The sequence below is a fragment of the Chelonia mydas genome, chromosome 6 (genome assembly GCF_015237465.2).
Source record: "Chelonia mydas isolate rCheMyd1 chromosome 6, rCheMyd1.pri.v2, whole genome shotgun sequence".
Classification (NCBI taxonomy): Eukaryota; Metazoa; Chordata; order Testudines; family Cheloniidae; genus Chelonia; species Chelonia mydas.
The window spans coordinates 4,667,783-4,686,826 of record NC_051246.2 but is presented as its reverse complement, the minus strand read 5'-3'; the positions used below and the strand labels follow the sequence as shown (position 1 = coordinate 4,686,826).

Genomic DNA, 19,044 nt, shown 5'->3' with positions numbered 1-19,044 from the left:
TTTCTTTTTGCGAATACAGATTAACACACTGCTACTCTGAAACCTTTCATAAGACAGGTTTTCCATTCCTCGGATCACCCTAGTACCCTTCTCTGTACCTGCTCCAGTTTGAATTCATCTTTCTTAAACATAGGAGACCAGAACTGCACACAATATTCCAGATGAGGTCTCACCAGTGACTTGTATAACGGTACTAACACCTCCTTATCTCTACTGGAAATACCTCGCCTGATGCATCCCAAGACCGTATTAGCTTTTTTTCATGGCCATATCACATTGGTGGCTCATAGTCATCCTGCGGTCAACCAATACTACGAGGTCCTTCTCCTCCTCTGTTACTTCCAAATGACGCGTCCCCAGTTTATAACAAAAATTCTTGTTATTAATCCCTAAATGCATGACCTTGCACTTTTCATTATTAAATTTATGAATAATTTATTGTAAAAAACAATGCCATTGGGGTTCACCTGAAATTATTCACAAATGTGTTACAAAGTCTCCTAATAGACTTTTCCAAAAACAATGTGTGTGGGTAGGAGGATTTAGATGCTGGTCGCAAAGCAGCCACTGGTAGGAGGTGGTGATGCTCCCTCTCTTTGTAATTTTTTGCTCAATAGGTAGGGTGTTCATGTGTGAGGTGAGAGATCCAGGTTCAATTCTCCCTTCTGTCCAGTGCTGGGCAAAAATGTGCACTTGAGTTTCCTGTATTTCCAGAAAGCATCCCAGCCCCTGAGTGATGTGCTATTCCTGTCTGGATAGCTCTCAATCTCTCCTTTCAAAGTTGTTCTACGGTGGAAAACTAATTAAAAAAACCATTGGAACAGAGACACGAAGTTGAACATGTTGGTGCCCCGAACCACTTGTCTATAGAGTCATTCTCTCTTTCTGGCCCTTTGATTCTTCCCGTGTTTTATCCACAATGAAGAGCTTCAACAGGAGAGACTGAGGCCGTATCTACACAACTGGCTCAATTGGTACTACTGCAATAGATGAAATGGTGTTGATTGAGAAGGTCTGGGGAAGACATGCTAAGTCAGTGGGAGAGCGCTCACCTGTTGAAATCTGTACTCCACGTCTCTCAGAGACTGTGTTCCATTGTGGATATTCCTCAGGGCTGATTTACACTAATGCTGTTGGATGATCTGTGTTACAGTACTTCAGATACATAACTCTCCTGTTGACATAGCATGGTGTGGACTTAGTCAACTTGAAGTAGCATAACTTAGATCAATTTACAGGAGTAGCGTAGACCAGTCCTGAAAATGATGCAGGAGAGAACATAGCCCAGTCACCAGGATCCTGTCTGGCAATGTGGGAGACACACTTTCAAATTGTTTCTCCCCATCAGAGAGAGGGAGGATTGACCGGAATCTCCCACTACCAACGGGAGTGATCTAATCACTGGGTTAAAGTCTACAAGGGAAACAGCACCATTAATGCCTCTTCCATTCCCATCACTTTTGTCAGTGTGGCCCTACATTGTCTTTGCTTTGACATCAAAAAGTATCCAGGAAGGAAAGGAAATGTTCCATTTCTGGTCATGCTAAATAGTTCCTTCCACCCCACAGGACATTTCTGTCAATGTTTTCAATTTGCCAAACATTTAAGGAATTTTCAGATTTGGTTCAGGTTGAACTGAATTTGTTTTTCAATGTTTTCTAAACACCCATGAACTCAAAAATCAGCTATTGGCCCAGCTCTATTCATTTCTCACTCTCCGCAACCCGAGCTGTACAATTCCCAGAATCCCTATTCTTCAGAGTCCATAGGACTTATCCTCAGAACTAAAAGTAAGACCTCATAGCTAACCTGCTGATGTGGTATAAACATCTCATGTCTGATATGACTTTTTCTTTCTGTTTAATTTATGTCCTAGAGGAAACTCACCCTTTCCATTTTACTTTGTATTCAGTTCAGTGCAGCTTCTCACAGAGGATGCACACACACCATGTTCTCTTTTGGATATGTTTCCCTTGTTCTTACTTGTTGTTTTGTTGCTCCCTTAACTTAAAATAAAGGCCATTGTGATGGAAATCACCTTTCTCCTCCACAGGAATGGATACAAACCCGGCGACAATCTCTACAACAACCCCACAGAGGACATAAAGGGCTGCAGAGTATCAGGAGTGTGTACAAAACTCCCTTTGGTTCAGGCACAGAAACCACACACTTCATACTTGCAACAGCATATCGAAACTAAACCCAATACAGAGCAGAGGGAGAGATAGATTAGATGCCCTCCTCTTCTTTCCCAATACATATAGATCTATGCTTTCAAAGCACACCACATATATTCACACATGTGAAACAGGTGCCCCCTGGAATTTTGCTGGGAGAATAGCTTAATAAAACCCTGATCTTAATTGGGGCCTGCAGGCCTAGTTGGAAGACAAACAAATTAATAACTAACAGTAATGAACAATACTATCATGGGATCTGTGAAATTACATTACAATGGGCTTATGGTATTGAGTTAACAGATTCAAGAATTGGTTAGGAGTTTATTCATTACTTTCCTCAGGGCATCCTTCACTTCCATGTTCCTCAGGCTGTAGATGAGGGGGTTCAACATGGGGATAACCAGTGTGTAAAACACTGAGACTATTTTGTCCATGTCCATGGAATACCTGGAGATGGGACGTAAATAAATGAAGAGTTGGATGCCATAAAATATTACCACCGCAGTCAAGTGGAAAGTGCAGGTGGAGAAGGCTTTGCGCTGGCCCTCAGCAGAGCGGATCTGCAGGATGGTGGAGATGATATAGAAATAGGAGAGGAGGACAGTCACAAAGCTGCTCACTAGAATACAGCCAATGAAGGCAAACATCACAATCTCATTGATGTGAGTGTCAGAACAGGAGAGTGCCAGCAGTTGGGGAATGTCACAGAAGAAATGACTGATAATGTTGGAGCTGCAGAACGACAGCCGAAATATACAAAATGTGTGTATCATTGAATCCACCAACCCCACAGCGCACACCCCAGCCACCAGCCGGTTACAAAGCTGCCTGGACATAGTGACCGTATAGAGCAGCGGGTTACAGATGGCCATATAACGGTCATATGCCATCACAGCCAGCAAGAGGCACTCAATATCTGCAAAAGAGACAAAGAGATACATTTGCACAGAACAGGCCGTGTAAGAAATGCTTTTCCTCTCGGCAAAGAAATTCAGCAGCATCTTAGGGGAAATTGTTGAGGAATAGCAGAGGTCACAGAAAGACAAACAACTGAGGAAAAAGTACATGGGGGTGTGCAGTCGGGGATCAATCCTGATTAACAAGATCATGCCCCCATTCCCCACCAGGGTGATACCATAAATCAGTAGGAACACCAGAAACAGGGGGACCTGCAGCTCCGGACGGTCTGTCAATCCTGAGAGAATGAACTCAGTCACCTCCGAGTGATTTCCCTCTTCCATCTCCTATGCACAGAGATCAGGCTGCTACAGAGATGTGGGCAGGTGGAGGGTGCAGAAAACCTGTCCCTTCTCTGTAATGAAGTAAGTGATGATAAATGGAGACCAGTTTTTAATGGACATCAGTACCCACTCCGGGAAGGGCTTAGTCCACAGAGCCAGATGTTCACAGCTGGTCATTCCAGGTGTTTGATAAAATGCACAGGCTGTGCAAATACAATGACACGCAGGTTAATCATGCCCCCAACACAAACACTCCTGTTCACTAGTCCGAACAGAAAACAGTGACTTGTGACTCTGCTGTGAGAGAATCAGCCTGAAGGGATTATTCCTGAGCTAAAGAAGGGGTGAGAGTAAAGGAGTGTTAATCTTTTTACCCTCTTTGGGCAAGGGGAGCTCTGCGGCTTGGCATGTTCGTTTAGGGTAAAGTTGCTTCGTGTGCTAATTAAGCTTTTTGGAAAAGCCCTGGCTTCAGTGACTGTGTAATTGCCTATTTTTTCCAACCAAAGGAGGTCGCTCCTTTTGCTGAAGGGGTCAGAGTTGGGGCTGAGGCTTTTGGTGCTGGAGGTCTGGAATTCAATACCTGCTAATCCCCTTGGTGTCTGCGTATTTGTGTGTGTGAGTATAATTCAGGACAGTAGCACGTACCTGCTAGGAAGAGAGAGAGATATGTGTTGGTGTTTCCTCATAGTCAAAAACTGTAAGTTTGGAGCATTCGGGAAGCTTTATACTAAGATGTGTGATCTGTGGGAGATGATTCCTGAAGCAACTGGGAATACCTGAGCTCAGAGAGACACAACACCTAATTAATGCATTCAGTGAACCAAAGCCACCCTTGGTGTAATTGGTGCCCTTGGGATTAATTAGACCAACTCTTTCTTACTTTGTTATTAACTGATGCAATTTCTACCAGAGTTACAGAATATGAGGTTTGGGGTATATTTCATCCTGCTGTTTTCAGTGCAAACTGGGTACTGCATAGAGCTGACCCACAAAGGGTTTTTTTTTCTGGAGACCAAAATCTTTTTGCTAAAAACTTAATATTTCGACTCGGAAATACCACGGATGTGCCTCTGATACCACACAGCACCAATCTCTTCCATGGGCCAGGCTCCCAGTCTATACTACATCCCCCATGATGCATGATGGTCTCTCCTCTTGCTGAACTGCCCTGGAACATCACCAGAGTCCCACAGCCATGGTTTAGGTAGGAGGGGAGTTTGGTATTTTGATGGAAAGCTGAAAATTTCCAGTGAAAAGACAGGGAGTACTTGTGACACCTTAGAGACTAACAAATTTATTAGAGTCTAAGCTTTCCAGAGCTACAGCTCACTTCATTGGATTCATCCAATGAAGTGAGCTGTAGCTCATGAAAGCTTATGCTGTAATAAATGTGTTAGTCTCTAAGGTGCCACAAGTACTCCTTTTCTTTTTACGGATACAGACTAACATGGCTACTACTCTGAAACCAGTGAAAAGACAATTTCTTGGAAAAAATGGTTAAATGGAAAATCCAATTTGAAATAAAAAACAATTCTTAAGAAAAATATTCAACCAGCCTTAGCAAGAAATTTGGAATCAAAGGAACTGAAAGTTAGATACAGGTGAAACATATTGTTTGCAGGTGTAGCTGATATCTTCTCAGTTATTCCTGATTTCAGAGTAACCTTATTGTCCTGGCCCCAGTAGGTGGAATGTAAAACCTGTAAGTCATGTAAGAGCACTCCAGATTATCTAGCTCTTTATCGGATGCCAATCACCGGAGTATCTTTTGTCCTTCTGTTGATAGGTTACTCCCCAAAGTAGGAAAGGTAGGTTCACTAATTTGGCTTGATGGAGACCACATGATGACCAGAGGAGCTCAGGAGGAGACCACAGCATGCTACAGAGTTGTGCAGTTCACAAAACTGTCCCTCTTGCATGCATATTATCTGCACACAGAGCTCAGCTTTAAGATGCTAAAGACGTCTACTAGTTAATTAAAATAGTCTTGCTGTCATCGTAAATGTTAATATTTTTGATACGGTATGTCAAGGTTCCTTCCCCACTTTGAACTCTAGGGTACAAATGTGGGGACCTGCATGAAAACCTCCTAAGCTTACTTTTACCAGCTTAGGTGAAAACTTCCCCAAGGTACAAACTATTTTACCCCTTGCCCTTGATTTTCCACTGCCACCACCAAACATTTCTCTGGGTTCCTGACAAAACGTTGTTTGGAAATGTCTTTCCCTGCAAAAATCCTCCCAACCCTTGCACCCCACTTTCTGGGGAAGGTTTGGTAAAAATCCTCACCAATTTGCATAGGTGACCACAGACCCAAGCCCTTGGATCTTAGAACAATGAAAAAAGCATTCAGTTCTTGAAAAGAAACATTTTAATAGAAGAAACAGTAAAAAGAAAAGGATCACCTCTGTAAGATCAGGATGGTAAATACCTGACAGGCTAATTAGATTCAAAACATAGAGAATCCCTCTAGGCAAAACCGTAGGTTACAAAAAGACACACAGACAGGAATAGTCATTCTATTCAGCACAACTTATTTTCTCAGCCATTTAAAGAAATCATAATCTAATGCATATCTAGCTAGGTTACTGACTAAGTTCTAAGACTCCATTCCTGTTCTGTCCCTGGCAAAAGCTTCACACAGACAGACACAGACCCTTTGATGTTCTCCCTCTTCCCAGCTTTTGAAATTATCTTGTCTCCTCATTGGTCATTTTGGTCAGCTGCCAGTGAGATTATCCTAGCTTCTTAACCCTTTACAGGTGAAAGGGTTTTTTCCTCTGGCTAAGAGGGATTTAAAGTTGGTTAGCCTTCACTTTATATTTATGACAAGGTATGTGAAGTTATAAGATTACACTGTGTCGTGTTATTAATACATATTCCAAACTGAGGCTTGCTGTCATCGTAAATGTTAATATAAATGTTAATCTTTATATTTATGGCACGCCCCCAAAATCACAGCTAGGTTGAAACGCTGGCTGGGATCTCTTTCTGGAGCTCTCGGAAAAACAGAATTATTAAGACTCATGCACCTCTAAACATACTACCAAGTATATAAAGACTAACAATATTTTCCGCATCTCAAGGACGATTTTAACAAGTTGATTCTGGGAAACTTTCACGGGAAAGTGCATCAGCCACTTTGTAAGAAGCTCCTGAGATGTGTTGGATGTTGAAATCAAAATCTTGGAGAGCTAAACTCCACTGAATAAGTTTTTTGTTACTTCCCATGGTGGTATGAAGCCACCATAGCGCAGCATGGTTGGTTTGCAGGTGGAAACGCCGTCCCCAAACATATGGGTGTAGCTTTTCCAGAGCGTAGACAATGGCGTAACATTCTTTTTCACTGACTGACCAGTTGCTTTCCCTCTCAGACATTTTTTTGCTGAGAAACACTACAGGGTGGAATTCTTGATCCGGTCCTTTCTGCATTAAAACTGCTCCCACACCACGCTTGGACGCATCTGTGGTTACCAGGAACGGTTTGTCAAAGTCTGGGGCCCTTAGTACAGGGTCAGACATGAGTGTCGCTTTAAGCTGGTTAAAGGCCTTCTGACACTTTTCGGTCTACTGAATGGCATTTGGCTGTTTCTTTTTGATTAGGTCTGTCAGTGGGGTGGCGATTTTGCTGTATTGTGGTACAAATCGTCTATAATAACTGGCCAAGCCTAAGAAGGATTGAACCTGTTTCTTTGACTTTGGGACAGGCCACTTTTGGATAGCATTCACTTTGGCCTGTAGGGGGCTGATAGTTCCTTGACCCACCTGGTGTCCAAGGTAAGTCACTCTGTTTAGGCCTATTTGACACTTCTTAGCCTTAACAGTTAGTCCTGCCTCCCTTATGCGCTCAAGGACTTTTTGTAGATGTTCCAGGTGGTCTGCCCAGGAATCCGAAAATATGGCCACGTCATCAAGGTAGGCGACTGCATATTCTCCTAATCCCGCTAGGAGACCATCTACAAGTCTTTGGAAGGTGGCGGGTGCATTTCGCAGCCCAAAAGGGAGTATATTAAATTCATACAGCCCGAGATGTGTGGTGAAGGCTGAGCTTTCCTTGGTGGATTCATCTAGCGGTACCTGCCAGTACCCCTTGGTTAAGTCCAAGGTAGAGATGAACTGGGCCTGTCCAAGTTTCTATAATAGTTCATCTGTGCGTGGCATTGGATAGTTGTCTGGGTGAGTTACAGCATTTAGCTCACGGTAGTCCACGCAAAAACATATTTCCCCATCTGGTTTGGGAACTAGAACCACTGGAGATGCCCATGCACTTCCAGAGCGGCAGATTACACCCATCTGTAACATATCCTGGATTTCCCGTTCTATAGCAGTTTTAGCTTGAGGAGACACCCGGTAAGGTTGGACTTTAATTGGGTGAGCATTACCTGTGTCAATGGAGTGGTATGCCCGTTCAGTCAGTCCTGGGGTGGCTGAGAACATCTGTGCATAGCTAGTGCACAGCTCCTTGATCTGCTGTCCCTGCATACGCCCAAGGGTCACGGGGAGGTTTACCTCTTCCACACCACCAGCACTTTTACCTTCGTAGTAGACACCTTTAGGCCACTCAGCGTTATCTTCTCCCTGGGCTGTAAACTGACAAACCTTTAATTCTTTGGAATAAAAGGGCTTTAGAGAATTAATATGGTACACCTTAGGCTTTCGGTTGGAGATGGGGAATGCCATGAGATAATTAACAGCTCCCAGGCGCTCCTGGATCATGAATGGCCCTTCCCACGATGCTTCCATTTTATGGGCCTGGAGAGCCTTTAAGACCATGACCTGGTCCCCTACTTTGAAGGAACGCTGTCTGGCATGTTTATCATACCAGACTTTTTGCTCTTTTTGAGCATCCTGTAAGTTTTCTTTAGCAAGGGCTAAAGAGGTTTGGAGGGTGTTTTGTAGGTTGGTTACAAAGTCCAGAATGTTAGTTCCTGGAGAAGGTGTAAATCCCTCCCATTGCTGCTTCACCAACTGTAATGGCCCCCTAACCTCATGGCTATATGCAAGTTCAATTGGGGAAAACCCTAAACTGGGATGTGGTACAGCTCTGGAGGCAAAGAGCAACTGCTGCAACACTAGGTCCCAATCATTGGAGTGCTCATTTACGAATTTACATATCATGTCCCCCAAAGTTCCATTAAACTTCTCCACCATGCCATTTGTTTGATGGTGGTAAGAAGTGGCAACCAAGTGATTTACCCCATAAGCTTCCCAGAGGTTTTCCATAGTTTCTGCCAGGAAATTAGTCCCTGCATCTGTGAGGATGTCGGAGGGCCAACCTACCCTGGCAAAAATGTCTGCTAGTGCCTGGCATACACTTTTAGCTCTGGTTTTGCTTAGAGCTACTGCTTCCGGCCATCAGGTGGCAAAATCCATGAAAGTCAGTATGTACTGCTTTCCTCTGGGTGTCTTTTTTGGAAAAGGACCCAGAATATCTACAGTTATTCGCTGAAATGGAACTTCAATGATGGGAAGTGGCTGGAGAGGGGCTTTGACCTGGTTGGGGTTTTCCCACTCTTCGGCATACTTCACAAGACCGGACATAGGTAGAAACATCCTTGCCCATTCCCTCCCAGTGGAATGACCCCCACAAACGGTCTTTGTTCCTCTTCACCCCAGCATGGCCACTAGGGTGATCATGGGCTAAGCTCAAGAGCTTGGCCCGGTATTTAGTTGGAACTACCAACTGTCTCTGAGGATGCCAGTCTTCCTGGTGTCCACCAGAAAGAGTTTCCTTGTATAAAAGTCCTCTTTCTACAACAAACCTGGATCGATTAGAAGAGCTGAGAGGCGGTGGGTTGCTCCGTGCCGCCATCCAAGTTCTCTGGAGGCTTTCATCTGCTTCCTGTTCGGTCTGGAACTGTTCCCTTGATGCTGGAGACATCAGTGCCTCATTGGATTGTGGACCTATGCTTGGTCCCTCTGGAAGTGATGTAGGGGATGGGGCTGTTTCCGTTGACTGTGAACCGCTCTCCGCTGGGACACTATGTTGGGGTTCAGGCTCCGGCTGAGCCTCTTGTGTAGGGTTATGGGCTGCTGCCGGTTCAGGTTCGGTGGGGCGCTCTGGTGTTGAGGTTGCAAGTACTGGATTCAGTGCTGGCAATGGGTATGGTGCTGGTTGTTCCGCTGGTTCTGGTTCTGGAACTGGTTCCATCTGAGTCTCTGGGACCTCATTGGTCATTTTGCTCAGGTGCCAGCGAGGTTATCCTAGCTTCTTAACCATTTACAGGTGGGAGGATTTTTCCTCTGGCCAGGAGGGATTTTAAAGGTGTGTACCCTGCCCTTTATATTTATGACAACTTCTTGATTAACCCAGAGTATGTATTAATACCTGGGCGGGGGGGGGGATACAGCTGTGCATATCTCTCTATCAGTGTTATAGAGGGTGAACAAATTATGATTTTCCTCTGTATAAACTTTATACAGAGTAAAATGGATTTATTTCAGGTTTGGACCCCATTGGGAGCTGGGCATCTGAGTGTTAGAGTCAGGAACACTTCTTAAGGTGAGCCTTGGGCAGGGCAAGGGACACACAACTGCCTACACTTGACATTCAGCTCCACTGTACCCCCCACCACATGTGCACATATGGAGTGCAATGTCACACAAAGCTTTGCCCAGCACTGGACAGAAGAGGGAATTGAACCCAGATCTCCCACCTCACAGGTGAATACCCCAACTCTTGGGCTAAAAATTACAAACGGAAGGACCATCACTGCCTCCTGCAGTGTCTGTGTTGCAATCGGCCGAAACTTAAACAGCTTAATGGGACTAAATCGGGGGGCCCAGATAATCTTCATCCAAGAATATTAATGGAATTGGCACATGAAATTGCAAGCCCATTAGCAAGATTTTTTTAATGAATCTGTAAACTCAGGGGCTGTACCGTATGATTGGAGAATTGCTATCATAGTTCCTATTTTTAAGAAAGTGAAAAAAAAGTGATCCGGGTAACTACAGGCCTGTTATTTTGACATCTGTAGTATGCAAGGTCTTGGAAAAAATTTTGAAGGAGAAAGTAGTTAAGGACATTGAGGTCAATGGTAAATGGGACAAAATACAACATAGTTTTACAAAAGGTAGATCGTGCCAAACTAACCTGATCCCCTTCTTTGAGAAAGTAGCAAATTTTTTAGACAAAGGAAACACAGTGGATCAAATTTACCTAGATTTCAGAAAGGTGTTTGATACCGTGCCACATGGGGAATTATTAGTTACATTGGAAAAGTTGGGGATCAATATGAAAATTGAAAGGTGCAAAAGGAAATGGTTAACAGGGAGACTACAGTGGGTCCTACTGAAAGGTGAACTGTCAGGCTGGAGGGAGGTTACCAGTGGAGTTCCTCAGGGCTCAGTTTTGGGACCAATCTTATTTAATCTTTTTATTACTGATCTCAGCACAAAAAGTGAGAATGTGCTAATAAAGTTTGCAGATGATACAAAGCTGGGAGGTATTGCTAATTTAGAGAGAGACTAGGACATCACACAGGAAGATTTGGATGACCTTGTAAACTGGAGTAATAGTAATAGGATGAAATTTAATAGTGAGAAGTGTAAGGTTATGCATTTAGGGATTAATAACAAGAATTTTAGTTATAAGCTGGGGACGCATCAATTAGAAGTAACGGAGGAGGATGTTGGTGACACTGGGCATCATACTAGGTAACTCGGGAGGGTGGAAAGCCACGAGTGCCAAGTAAGCCCCCCCTGCACTAGGCCCAGACAAACCAAAGCCTCTCCATTCCGTGAACTTTCTGTAATCCTGCCAGACTATGAGGAAGCTAGTATAAAAACAGAGGCAGAAAGCTGCAAAAACAGTTTAGAGCAGACAGCCTGCTCTCAGAGACAGCCTTCAGACAGCTCCAGCCAGGGTAAGCGTATAGATAAGAAAGGAATGTTTTGCACTAGCTTTCTGCAACACAGGAACAGATACAACCAAATAAGGCAGGGCTTACATAATGCTAATGAGGAAACATCTAATTGGCTGCTTTGGCTGTATTATTGTACAGGGCAATAGGTAATTGGTTGTATATGCTTCTGTAGCTAAGTTGGGAAAAAAGATATAAATTGTATGATGTAATCTGCAGGCTGGGCTGCAGGATTTGAGTCAGCTGTGTCTCCCTGGGCCTGTTTGCAGCTGCAAATAAACTCTCTGCTTCTCCACCCCATTGTGATTATTGGGTGATGCACACCGGGCAACGAACCCCTACTGTTCCCTTGCCTTGGGCACTCTTTGCTGGCAACAAGGAGAAGGACCTTGGAGTATTGGTTGATCATAGGATGACTATGAGCCGCCAATGTGATATGGCCGTGAAAAAAGCTAATGCGGTCTTGGGATGCATCAGGTGAGGTATTTCCAGAAGAGATAAGGAGGTTTTAGTACCATTATCCAAGGCACTGGTGAGACCTCACCTGGAATAGTGTGTGAAGTTCTGGTCTCCCATGTTTAAGAAAGATTAATTCAAACTGGAACAGGTACAGTGAAGGGCTACAAGGATGATCAGAGGAATGGAAAAGCTGTCTTATGAAAGGAGACTCAAGGAGCTTGGCTTGTTTAGCCTAACCAAAAGAAGGCTGAGGGGAGATACGATTGCTCTCTATAAATATATCAGAGGGATAAATACCGGAGAGGGAGAGGAATTATTGAAGCTCAGTACCAATGTGGACACAAGAACTAATGAATATAAACTGGTCATTGGGAAGTTTAGACTTGAAATTAGACAAAGGTTTCTAACCATCAGAGGAGTGAAGTTTTGGAATAGCCTTCCAAGGCAAGCAGTGGGGGCAAAAGACCTATCTGGCTTTAAGATTAAACTCAATAAGTTTATGGAGGAGATGGTATGATGCGATAATATGATTTTGATAATTAATTAATCTATAAATATTCATGGTAAATAGGCCCGACGGCCTGTGATGGGATGTTAGATGGGGTGGGAGGTGAGTTACTACAGAGAATTCTTTCCTGGGTATCTGGCTGGTGAATCTTGCCCATATGCTCAAGGTTCAGCTGATCACCATAGTTGGGGTCGGGAAGCAATTTTCCTCCAGGGCAGATTGTCAGAGGCCCTGGATGTTTTTTGCCTTCCTCTGTAGCATGGGGCACGGGTCACTTTCTGGAGGATTCTCTGCTCCTTGAAGTCTTTAAACCGCACTTTGAGGACTTCAATAGCTCACACATAGGTGAGAGGTTTTTCGCAGGAGTGGGTGGGTGAGATTCTGTGGCCTGCGTTGTGCAGGAGGTCAGACTAGATGATCATAATGGTCCCTTCAGACATTAATATCTATGAATCTATTAAATCCTCCGCGAACACACACACACACACACACACACACACAAATTGTTTTGGGGCAAAGCTATTAGGCATATTTGTAACCCGTTTGTGAAAAGTTTCAGGTCAATCCAAACAGTATTGTTTTTGACAATAAATTATTTGTCAAGATGAAATTCACTCATTTCTGGACACCTTTGCATCCCAATGCTGGGAAATTACTTGAAGAGGCATTTGAAGAGGTGACCAAGAAATAAAAGTGAAATACAGTCACCTCAGTTTTGTATCATGTTAAAATGACCTCACAGGAGAGACAGCGAACCAGGCCATCTGATTCTCTGTCCCTCTGTGTTTCATTTCCAAAGGGAAAGACAGAGCAACAACATTAATTGTGTGTGCTGTGCACACCTGTTGTCCTGGGAGCAAAGATGCTCCAGGGAGCAAATCTCAAAGTCATCAAAGCCAAATTTAACCTCTGCCACCCAAGTTAGCAGCTCCAGAGCTATTAAGGGTAACATTGGTGTGGTGAGCAAATAGGGAAAGGTTTGACTCTTAGTCTGATTTTCGGGTTCTGAGCTGGTACTGCTTCCGTCCTCAACTCATTGTAAGTGAAGGGAGGAAAAAGAAAGAGGTACCACCAAGTCATGGGCAAGCAAGTGAGTTTCAGAGCATTTCAGCCCGTAATTGAAATGAAATTCATGGGAGGGGAAGGAAGAAACTATCCTGAGAGGAGAAATTTCAACTTTTCTGAACATATTTACCTATCAAAAGAAGGAAAGAGCTTTATCAAGGGAAGGAGAAGAATGATGGAAAAGGAGAGAAAAATCGCTCTAGTGGGAAGGGGAAAAACTCACCGATGGATACAGGGAATATCTATACTAAGGCCATTACATTGACTCAGCTATGAAGTGCAGCAGTGCCATAGTGTAGATCCTTTCCACATTGATGGAAGGGTTTTTCCTTTGATGTAGTTAATCCATGTCCCCGAGAGGCAGGAGCTAGGTCAATGGAAGAATGACACTGAGGGTCAATACAAGCTAACTGCCACCCACAGGGTGTAAAAAGTTTCCCTGCCCTGTCTGACGGAGCTCTGTTGATCTTTTTTTTTCAGCATAAACCAGGCCTCAGAGAAGCTGCCAATGGAAAATATCATTTGGGAAATCTAGTCCTATCTCCCTGCCAGGAAACAAGAATCCCCTTCAGTTCTTTTTGTTCAGCAGAGTTGGAAATATGCCAGCTGTCCCAGCTTCCCCGTAGAGATTATTCTGCATTCTGACTGAGCTCAGTGTCAGACTATGTGTGTGTAGTGGACACTTTGTCTCTGTGTGTGTGTGTTTGGTTTGCAGTAGGCACTGTGTCTGTGTAGTGCACCTTCTGTGTGTGTGTGCATATGATGTGCATTGGGAACTCTGCGTGTTATGTGTAGTGGGCACTCTGTCTGTGTGTGTGTGTGTTTGGTGTGTAGTGGGCACTATGTGTGTGCATGTGGTGGGGGGTGCAGTGAAGCTGAATGTCAAGTGGAGGCAGGTGCGTGTCCCTTGCCCTGCCCACTGCTCAGGATGGTGTCGCCCCTCCCCCCGAGTGCAGGGCTCCTTGTGAGATCATAGAATCATAGGACTGGACGGGATCTCGAGAGGTCATCTAGTCCCCTGCCCTGCACTCACAGCACAACAGAGTATTATCTACACCATCCCTGACAGGTGTTTGTCTACCTGCTCTTAACAATCTGTAGTGGTGGAGATTCCACAACCTTCCTGGGCAAGTTATTCCAATCCTTAGCCACCCTCACTGTTCGGATGTTTCACCTAATGTCCAACCTAAACCACCCTTCCTGCAGTTGAAGTCCATCAGTTCTTGTACTGTCCTCCCATGCCGCCTTGCCACCCCCCCCCCCCCCCAGACAAACACACATTGTTTTGTGATTTTATTCCTGAACTCTGTGTGACGGGTTGCATTACAGAAACCCCTTCAGAACTGTTTCAGAATAGCAGCCATGTAAGTCTGTATTCGCAAAAAGAAAAGGAGGACTTGTGGCACCTTACTGATGAACAAATTAATTTGAGTACAAGCTTTTGTGAACTACAGCTCACTTCATCTGATGCATTCTGTGGAAAATACAGTGGGAACTGCCACCCAATCTCCTGAGATATGAAGTTGAACATTTCACCCTCTAGGTGGATGCCCCTAGCAATCAGCTTATAAAATCATTCTCTCTTTCTGAACCTGTGAGTCTTCCTCGGGTTTTGTCCAATGACCTCAGTAGGGGTCTGCAGACATTGTTGCAATACAAACAAATTAATTTTAATTACAAAATAATAATGAACAATAATCACATGAGCTCTGCAAAATTACGTTGTAATGTCTGGGAATTGAATTCAACTGTTTCCACTCCCCATCACTAAACCAGTCCTGAGTTAAACAGATTCAAGAATTGGTTAGCAGTGTATTCATTGCTTTCCTCAGGGTGTCCTTCACCTCCGTGTTCCTCAGGCTGTAGATGAGGGGGTTCAACATGAGGATCACCAGTGTGTAAAACACTGAGGCCACTATATCTCTGTCCATGGAATAGCTGGAGGTGGGATGCAAATACATGAAGAAGAGGGTGCCAAAAGACAGGAACACAGCGGTTAAGTGGAAAGTGCAGGTGGAGAAGGCTTTGTGCTGGCCCTCAGCAGAGCAGATCTTCAGGATGGTGAAGATGATATAGATATAGGAGAGGAGGACCGTCACAAAGCTGCTCACTGTAAAGCAGCTTGTCAGAGCAAACATCACAATCTCACTGATGTGCGTGTCAGAACAGGAGAGCGCCAACAGTGGGATGATGTCACAGGAGAAATGATTGATGATGTTGGAGCTGCAGAATGACAGCTGAAATGTAAAACACGTGTGTATCATTGAATCCACCACCCCCAGAGCGTACACCCCAGCCACCAGCTGTTTACAAAGCTGCCTGGACAAGGTGACTGTATAGAGCAGCGGGTTACAGATGGCCACATAACGGTCATACGCCATCACAGCCAACAAGAGGCACTCAGCATCTGCAAAAACGATAGAGAGATACATTTGCACAGTGCAGGCAGTGTAAGAAATGATTTTTCTCTCGGCAAAGAAATTCAGCAGCATCTTAGGGGAAATTATCGAGGAAATGCAGAGGTCACAGAAAGACAAATTCCTGAGGAAAAAGTACATAGGGGTGTGGAGTCGGGGATCAATTGTGATTAACAAGATCATCCCCCCATTCCCCACCACGGTGATAGCATAAATCAGTAGGAACACAAGAAACAGAGGAACCTGCAGCTCTGAACGATCTGTCAATCCTGAGAGAATGAACTCAGTCACCTCCGAGTGATTTCCCATCTCCTCTGAATACAGATTAGGCAGCTACAGAGATGTGGGCAGGTGGAGGGTGCAGAAAACCTTTTCCTTCTCTGTAATGAGGTAAGAGAGGATACATGGATATCAGTTTCTTAATGGACATCAGTACCCTCTCCGGGAAGGGCTTAGTCCACAGAGCCAGATATTCACAGCTGGTCATTCCAGGTGTTCAATAAAATGCACACTCTGTGCAAACACAATGACACACAGGTTAATTGTGCCCCCCACACAAACTCTCCTGTTCACTAATCCAAAAAGAAAACAGTAACTTGTGACTCTGCTGTGAGAGAATCAGTCTGAAGGGATTATTCCTTAGCTAAAGAAGGGGTGAGAGTAAAGGAGTGTTAATCTTTCCACCCTCTCTGGGCAAGGGGAGCTCTGTGGCTTGGCATGTCCGTTTCGGGTAAAGTTGCTTACTGTGCTAATTAAGCTGTTTGGCATTTACTTTAGCCTGTATGAAAACCCAGAGACATCATGGGAAACCCTGGCTTCAGTGACTAGGTAATTGCCTATTTTTTCCAACCCATGAGGTCGCTCCTTTGGCTGAAGGGGTCGGAGTTGGGGCTGAGGCTTTCGGTGCTGGAGGTCTGCAGTTCAATAACTGCTGATCCCCATGGTGTGTGCGTGTGTGCGTGTCTGTAATTCAGGAGAATAGCACGTACCTTCTGAGAAGAGAGAGAAAGCTGTGGTGGTGTTTCATCATTGACAGAAACTGCCAGTTTGGACCGTTCGGGAAGCTTTATATGAAGATGTGTGATCTATGATACATAATTCCTGAAGCAACTGGGAATACCTGAGCTCAGAGAGCCATAACACCTAATTAATGAATTCAGTAAACCAAAGCCACCCTCTGTGTAATTGGTGCCCTGGGGATTAATTTGACCCACTCTTTCTACTGGTTTATTAAATGACGCAATTACTACCAGATTTACAGTGTATGAGGTTAGGGGTATATTTCATCCTCCTGTTTTCACTTCAAGCTGGGTACTGCGTAGAGCTGATTTACAAGGGGTTGTTTGTTTGTTTTTTTGTGAAGACCAAAATCTTTTCACTAAAATCTTAGTAGTTTGACTCGGAAATACCATGGGGGTGCCTCAGACACTCCACAGCACCAATCTCTTCCATGGGCCAGGCTCCCAGGCTGGACTACATCCCCCATGATGCATGATGGTCTCTCCTCTTGCTGAACTGCCTTGGAACATCACCAGAGTCCCACAGCCATGGTTAGGGAGGAGAGGTGTTTGGTATTTTGATGGAAAGCTTATAATTTCCGGGGAAAAGATAATTTCTTGGAAAAAATAGTTAAATGGAAAATCCAATTTCCTATCAAAAAAACTTCTCAAGAAAAATTTTCAACCAGCCTTAGCAACAAATTTGGAATCAAAGGACCAGAAAGTTAGATACAGGTGAAACGTACTAATTGTTTGCAGATGTAGCTGATACCTTCTCAGTTATTCCTGGTTTCAGAGTAACCTCATTGTCCTGGCCCCAGTAGGTGGAATGTAAAACCTGTAAGACATGTAAGAGTACTCCAGATTATCGAGCTATTTATAGCATGCCAATCACCATAGTATTCTATGTCCTTCCATTGCTAGGTTACTCCCCAAAGTAGGAAAGATAGGTTCACTCATTTTGCTTGATGCTGACCACATTATGACCAGAGGAGCTCAGGGGGAGGCCACAGCATGCTACAGACTTGTGCAGTTCATAAAACTGTCCATCTTGCATGCATATGATCTGTACGCAGAGCTCAACTATAAAATGCTAAATAAATCTATGAGTCAACTATAAATAGTCATGCTCTCCTCACAAATATTAATCATATTTTTATCATGTATGTGAAGTTATAAGATTACACTGTATTGTGTTATTAACACATGGTCAAAACTGAGGCTGGCAAACTGTTCTGTCTTAAACAAAGAAATGCGTGTTCTACTTAATTTTGTATCTAAATAGGTGAGGAAAAAGCGGCAGGGAACATCCTTCTACATAGACCCTTTCTCTTCTGGTAAACAGGTGGAAATGTTTCTCAAAGGGGGAATAGGACTCTAAAAAGAAGGCGCAGACATCCCAAGATACCCCCCCCCCCCGCCCATTGATTCACTGCATCTGAAGGGATAAAGGAAGCAGCCATTGGACTTGGGGATGGCTCCTGACCTAAGATGTTTGGTCAGTGAGGCTGCTGAGAGCATGTGGTGAGGAAACTTTTGCTTTGAATTTCACATCATTTGTTAACTTAGGCACAAGTTGCATTCTAGCTTTGTTTTTCTTGAAACCATCTCTGACTTCTATGTCTCCTTATTTGAACTCACTTAAATTCTATCTTTGTAGTCAATAAACTTTTTGTTGTTGTTGTTGTTTTATCTAATCCAGTGTTTTTAAATAGAAGTGTCTGAGAAGCTATGTTGCAGGCATGTTAGTGCTATTAAAGAAATAATGGACAATGTACCTTGTATTGTCCAGGAGAGGATTGGGCAGCACAGGACATACATTTTGGGAGGGAAATCGAAGAGTGGGGAATGCGTTGGGGTCACCCTGCAGTATAACCAAGGGTGGTGAGAGCCTGAGTGTAACCCAACTATTCCTGGCCAGGCTGCAATTACACACACATGCCTTGGGTGCGATTTCCATGCTTGACGGTTGTTTGTGATTCGCCAAAGTGGAAGCCACCTCTGCAAGGCATTGCAAGATTGCAGGCAGGTGTGACACAGCTGCTAATTAGTCTGAGTTGGACCCTGATATATCACAGCCACCATCTGAGAAAATATCCCAGTAACACCAAAGGTGTGGTGCTGATTGACAGCAGTGTTCAATTGACATGAAAGTGTAGGTTCCCCAAGGGATGGGCCCATGCACTGATCCATGGCTGCAGATGCACAAGGACATTGTGGTCATCACCTTTCCACAAGGAGACCCAAGGCAGGCCCAGTAATGACTCTTCCCTTCTTCACTATGGTAGGAGAAATTATCCCGCAAGGGTGT

General features: G+C 44.2%; 2 protein-coding genes and 1 long non-coding RNA gene across 3 annotated transcripts; 1 reads left to right on the top strand and 2 right to left on the bottom strand.

Annotated features, from left to right (window-relative positions):
* Positions 1-2,467: 2,467 nt before the first annotated feature.
* On the bottom strand, positions 2,468-3,421 carry LOC102946308 (olfactory receptor 1009). The gene has a single exon (XM_007057215.3). It carries the CDS (start codon positions 3,419-3,421, stop codon positions 2,483-2,485), a length of 939 nt encoding a protein of 312 aa, XP_007057277.2. The 3' UTR covers positions 2,468-2,482.
* Positions 3,422-3,937: 516 nt separating this feature from the next.
* On the top strand, positions 3,938-17,353 carry LOC122466387. Its single transcript, XR_006291824.1, has 2 exons — positions 3,938-4,625; positions 17,291-17,353. It is a non-coding gene; the product is annotated as an uncharacterized LOC122466387 (long non-coding RNA).
* On the bottom strand, positions 15,112-16,044 carry LOC119566511 (olfactory receptor 1044-like). The gene has a single exon (XM_037901478.1). It carries the CDS (start codon positions 16,042-16,044, stop codon positions 15,112-15,114), a length of 933 nt encoding a protein of 310 aa, XP_037757406.1.
* Positions 17,354-19,044: the final 1,691 nt, after the last annotated feature.